This window comes from Arachis hypogaea, chromosome 3, assembly GCF_003086295.3.
Source record: "Arachis hypogaea cultivar Tifrunner chromosome 3, arahy.Tifrunner.gnm2.J5K5, whole genome shotgun sequence".
NCBI classification, from domain to species: Eukaryota; Viridiplantae; Streptophyta; class Magnoliopsida; order Fabales; family Fabaceae; genus Arachis; species Arachis hypogaea.
The window spans coordinates 39617589-39624197 of record NC_092038.1 but is presented as its reverse complement, the minus strand read 5'-3'; the positions used below and the strand labels follow the sequence as shown (position 1 = coordinate 39624197).

Below are 6609 nucleotides of genomic sequence, written 5' to 3'. Positions count from 1 at the left end.
AAATTAATGTTAGACAATACCTATTTTTTTTATAATATTAAATAAAATAAATTTTAACTGATTATTTTTTATTAATTCTTTTTTATTATCAATTTTCGTATTCTTTCCCAACGTGTTTTCTTACCGCATCTAATAATGAATAGACTCCTTTATTTATCCATAATTAAAAGATGTACATCTTCTAATTTTGTAGTCAATACATAATTAATATAGAGAAAAATAAGAAAAAAAATAACTAATAAAATATATAATTTTTCCCCTTTTCACTAAAGGAAAGATAATAAAAATGAGATTATTGGCTCAAAAAAATTTTATTCATCACTTAAATTTTTTTATTTTCTAATATATAGTTTAAAATAATTTAAATTTATATAATTAATCATATTACACATTAGTATTATAATTCTTGACATTTTACTAATAAATCAATATATATTCTGAATTATTTCTTTTTGAAAAAAAAAAGAAAAAAGAACTTAGGAATTGATTAAAATAAAGGAAATTAAGATTTGTTGATATATAATAATATATAGTGATAGTCAAGCGTCAATGTAATATATGATTAGAGGAGAAGTAGCTAGTCAAGATTATATATATTTGAATATGACTATACTAAAGTTTTAAGAAAAATATGATTGTCATTCTTCACCCAACATTTTTCACACTCCAAATATGTTAATTATAGTTGGTCATTGGTCCCTATACGAATTTGGCGAAACACCCATATCTTTGATATCTCGCATCATGGATGACAGATATAACCAAACCACACCATTCAACTCTTCTTCGTTCTTATTAGTGGATTATTGACTTAGGAAATTGTCTCCATCTATGTCAATTACTACCATTCAAAGACTTGTTCTTTGTCCGTACCATGTGGTCCACATCGATCTTCGAATTCAAGCAAAAAAAAAAAAAAAAAAAGCACAAACAAATAATAATAATAATCACTTATTAATAGCATCCCTTATCATCAGTGTAACAATTATAAATCAACAAACAGAAGCACTTTAATTTGTTAACTACCTAATAAGCAAGCCGATCGATAGAGAAATTATAAATAATCACATATTTTCTATATGAATAATTAATGAACAATTGAAGTTTAATACTGCAAAATAATAATCCAATATGCTTGATCAAAAGTATACTATACTATGATCAGTTTACCTTTAGTGCCAGTACTAGTCTAAATTAATTAAATTAAACCTACACTAGCTGGTCCCAATTTGTGTTGGGAATAACAGCAACATTAATTATTATATATTTTCTTGTTTGGTCTTCTTCAATAGCTCCTCACAAGAAGAACAAATAGTCAAGGGTGAAGATTTAGAAGAGAGTAATTGAATGTACAATGGCGGTGTTGGTGATTGTGTTGGTCCAGCTTTGATTGCACGTAGCTCCTGCAATTCCTTCTTCAACCTTAGATTCTCATCGGTTAACCTCTCACAGCATTTCTTCAAGAACTCGCAATCCACCTCTGTTTGCTTCAGCTTTGTCCTGATCATGCATTTCATTTTAAATGCACCAATTTTTTCAGAACACGGTTATCTAACTACGGATAAAAATAAAATTATGTAACATCATCAACGTTATTACTATTGAATCTTGAATATTAAATAGGCTCAACCAAAAAAACTACTATTAAGAAAGAAAGAAACAGAAAGCTAATTATATATTAAAAGATAACTACTTCGTTTAGGAAGTTCACAAGTGAAGATCGTATTATAAATCATTAGAAAATTTGATATATTTGACTAAATTATCTAATATTTTACAATACTATATTTATAAAAAGATATTTTCACTTGGAAGATATTTTCATAAAATAAACCGCCTTACTAAAAAACAATTCTATGGAAGTGAGAAATGGAACCTAGATAAGCAAAAGCGAAATTGATTTAGAGTAAAAATAGTAGTCCTTAACAGTTAGTTAAGAACATGACCAAACCAAATGTGAATTTGAACACCCTCTAATTTAAAAATGAACAAGAGTAGGAAAATAGATTTATCTTATCTTAAAATAAGAATAATTAATTAATTAATAATAATAATAACGCACATACCTTGCTCTTCTATTCTGAAACCAAACTTCAACCTGTCTATGCTTTAAATTCAATTGCTTAGCAAGTGCTTGTTTCTGAGCCTGCATGTCGAAACCGATACATATTAATTAAACTCATAAACCTCATTCACCTCGTGCCTATAATTAACAATTAATTAATATAAGCCGTTAGCAAAATTTTATTCAAAATAATTGCATAGCAACTGTTAATTGTTAATAATAATAATAATAATAATAATAATAATAATAATAATAATAATAATAATAATAATAATAATATCGATAAATATACTTGACTGTGTAATTATCTTTATGTTTTTAATAGTATTTCATATATAAAACTAATGAAATGAATGAATGAATAATAAAGAAATGAAAATTGTGATGAATGAATTATAAAATATACTTGGTTAAGAGTGGTATGATTCTTGAAATTTTCTTCAAGCAAAGCTGATTGCTCCTTGGTGAGTCTCAGTTTCTTTCTGCTGCAATAATAATTATTATTATTCTCATCATTATAGCTGTCATCTCTGTTTTTTCCATTCGGGCAGTGCTTATTATTATTGTAACTGTGTTCTTCACCGACTCTCTTATTATTCAAAGAGATGAATAACCCTTCTTCTCGATCATCATCATCATCATCATCATCAATGGCTTCTTTCGGAAAAGCTTCATCATCACCAAAAGTTAGGTCCAGAGAAGGCACAGGCTTAATAGGCTTGTTCTTCATTATCATCATCATTTTCTGCTTCTTCTTTGGGGGATACCCTCCTCCTCCTCCTCCAATTCCCAAACCCAGAGTTAGACTTGTGATGCAGGCTTTTTCATCTTCCATGGCAGAGAGAGAGAAAGAGAGAGAAAGAGAGAGAAACTGTGGTAGTTTGTTGTGTGTGTATCTGAAGTAAGTCAAACGGGAAAGTTATGGTTTTGTGAGATATATAGGGTATTAATTAATTAATTAATTAATTAATTAAAGTATTAATTAATTAATACTGATTTATTATTGTTGAGGTTTTATTGGTCTTCGTTTTCGAGATTCAATTTCAATTAGTTATTTAGAAATATTATAGGCTATTAAAATTTATTATTTTTAATCTTTATTTAGTTATTAATTTAATTTTTTTAGTTTAAATTTTTTTAATTTAATAATCTAATAATATATTTTATTTTATATTTTTAAATATTAATAAATAATTAATCATAAAAAATAATAAATTCTAGTGATTTTTTGACATTTTTTTAGTTATTATTGGATTTCTCCTTTTTATTATTAATTACTATGAAAAAAAAGAAAATTACTTCTTTTATTTTATATATATCAACAATGCTATATGATTAATAATAATATTATTTTAAGTCAATATTTGGTTAGTAATAGACTAATAGTTTGTATATATAAAATTCATAGTTTATATTTATATTTATTAAAATTTACACACATAAATTAATACAACTTATATTTATATTTATCAAAATTTACATATATAAATTAATAAAATTTATTTATTAAAAATAATTTAATATTTATACTAATTAATTATCAATCAAAATTAATTACTAAAATGCACGCATCCCAAGACTTTTTATTTATATAATATGTGTTATTTATATTTTTAAATTTCAGTTAATGTTATTTTTTATTTAATTATTTAATAATTAATGATCAATTTAAAGAAAAAAATTAGTGTACTATTAATTTTTTATTAATGGGTGAAGTATCTATCATGTTTTCTCTAATATTTGGAATAAATATCTCTTTCGTCCTAAATTTTCAATAGGCATCAATTAAGTTTTTTATTTTTTTGTAAATAAACAAATTAGTTTTTTAGATAGCGTTGGATGGAGAGATAGAGATTAAAAAGACTGAAACTAAGAGACAGAGACTCAAAGACAGAAATTGAAATAAATTTTAATATTCTGTTTGGTGTAAAGTGGGAGATAGAAACCGAAAAAAGAATGAAACTCTAATTTAATTTGTACAAAAAGTAAAAATGGAATTAATTAATTAAAATGAGGATAGTTTAGGTATAAAATATTATTAAAATTTCAGTCTTCGTATCTAAAAATTTCAGTCCTCACTGTCCTCACTTTTTCGAAGTACTGAAATATTAAAATTATGGAGAGTACCAATCTTTGAACTCACAAACATAATATTGAATTTTAGTCTCTTAATTTTTATTCCAATGCTTCAAAATAAACGCTACCTTAGTGAATTACTGTTTAAATTGTACTCATATGTACTATTGAGTGTCACCTTTATAAAATTGAAACAACTTGGTTTTGTAGCATTTGCATAATTTTTTTGTTGAATTAGTAACGAATTCAGAAATATTATAATAGAAAGTCAATAATATGTATAATAATAAAAAATTATGTAAAAATTTATATAATATAAAATGTATTATAAAAATATACCAATAAAAAATATACTTTAAAGTAAAAAAATATGTTTATATTTTTTATTAACGAAGTAGTTGATTTTTTGTATCATAAACTTAATCGATAATAGAATCTGTGTCAAATTTTTCAATAATTTTTTTAATATAATTAAAAAACAAGTAATAAAAAATTTATCTTTCATTTTATCTTTGAGTTATTCTTCACAATATTCATAACTGAAAATAATCTCTCAGTTGTAGCAGCTCAAATAGAGAGAATTAATATCAAATAAATCAAAAACGACGATCACAAAAAAAATCACTTTATGGAATTTGAAAAAATTTATTTAATAAAAAATATTAGTAATAATATATTTTTCAGATTTTTTTTAATATTATTACTTATTTTTTAAATATTGAAAATCATTAATATTAATATTTAAGTTGGACTGAACTTTTATTTATACTAGATTAAATACTAAATAAATTTTTAAAAATTTAAATTATACTTAATAATTTATTATTATTAATTTTTTAAGGGTTAACTACTAAAAATACCTCCAAACTATTCAAACATCGACAAAAATACACTCGAATTTTATTATCGACAAAAATGTCTTTAAATAATTTAAAAACGCCACAAAAATGTCCAACAGTAAATATATATTTTCAAAAAATACCTTATAAATTTAATTTTGCTGTATTTTTTATAATATAATTAAAAAAATGAGATATTATTATTTTTAAAATTTGGTGATTTTTTCTAAATATATATTTTTTGTGATTTTTTAAAAGTATTATTAGCTGTTAACAAAAAAATTACAAAAAATATATACTTAACCAAAAATCACCAAATTTTAAGTATAATAATATCTTATTTTTATAATTATATTTGTAAAAAATTGTATCAAAATTTAATCTTTAAAGTATGTTTTAAAAATATATATTTATTATTAGATATTTTTTTTGTATTTTTAAATTATTTAAAAATATTTTTGTCGATAATAAAATTCAAATATATTTTTATCAAACGTTTAAATAATTTAAAAATATGTTTGATAACTAAATAAATAGTTAACTTTTTTATGTGTACGTAATATATTTAAAAAATATATATTTTAAGTTTTCAAAGACGATTTTGATTTGATAAAAGGCACTAAATATACGGTGACACACTAGTAAGAGAACTTGTTCTCCGTTTTTATATGTACATCTTTTAAATAATTTTCTAAACTAGTGTTCCAACAAAAAAAATTGGATCAAACATATAAATTATTGGTCATTTAAGAAAAAAAAAAGCACTTTTTATTAAAGAAAAATACTACAAATTATTAAAATTTATTATTTTTTTGTTATTATTTAATTATTAATTTAACTTTTTTAATTTAATTTTTTTATATAATTTAATAATATATTTTATTTTATATTTTTAAATATTAATTAACTAATTAACTAATAATTAAAAATAATAAATTCTGATATCCACTTAATATTTTTTATTATTAAATTGAAATCATCTTTGATTTGTAAAGTTAAAATGTATTTTTTTTTTCTTCATGTCATTTTATCAATAATTGAATCTTTTAAGAGGTCAACAGTAATTTACTCCAAGTTCTACCCTACCTCTCTCATTATTTATTGTTATAATTATTTCATAAAATAAATATTCTAACTAAAAATATTAATAAACCCGTAAAACCCAATTGCATGTACTCTAGAATTTCTTGTAAATAAAGAAGACTTTTACATTAAATGCAGTATTAAACATGGGAATAAAAGGAGTAAAAGCATGCGTTAGAACTATGACTCCCAAACCAAACGACTCAAAATGCTTTGACTTTTCATTATATATATTATATTTTTTTTCTATTAATTGGAAGCCTATTTGTGTTTGAGTTAGTCACCATGCCGTATCTTTCCTAACAATTTCCTATGATAGTGCTTTGTCTTGTCAGGTGGGTTTTAATTTTCAAAAAATTTAACATTTTTTTAAAAGAATTTTACTAAAAAGTTTTTTAATTGTATTAGTTAAGAGAATTTAGAAAACGGGTTTTCCAATAATTTTAATGCATTATGCATAAAAAATTTAAAAATTTAACAATGTTTTTTGAAACTATTGGGTGAGGGATTTTTTTATAATAAAATAAAAAAAATTATTCTCCAAAA

General features: G+C 22.5%; 1 protein-coding gene across 1 annotated transcript; it reads right to left on the bottom strand.

Moving 5' to 3' along the window:
- Positions 1-1046: 1046 nt before the first annotated feature.
- LOC112790336 (uncharacterized) lies at positions 1047-2990 on the bottom strand. Its single transcript, XM_025832675.2, has 3 exons — positions 2472-2990; positions 2067-2146; positions 1047-1500 (listed from the first exon to the last, which is right to left on the bottom strand). The coding sequence occupies exons 1-3, from the start codon at positions 2898-2900 to the stop codon at positions 1260-1262; spliced, it is 750 nt and encodes a 249-aa protein (XP_025688460.1). The 5' UTR covers positions 2901-2990; the 3' UTR covers positions 1047-1259.
- Between the last annotated feature and the right edge of the window lie 3619 nt (positions 2991-6609).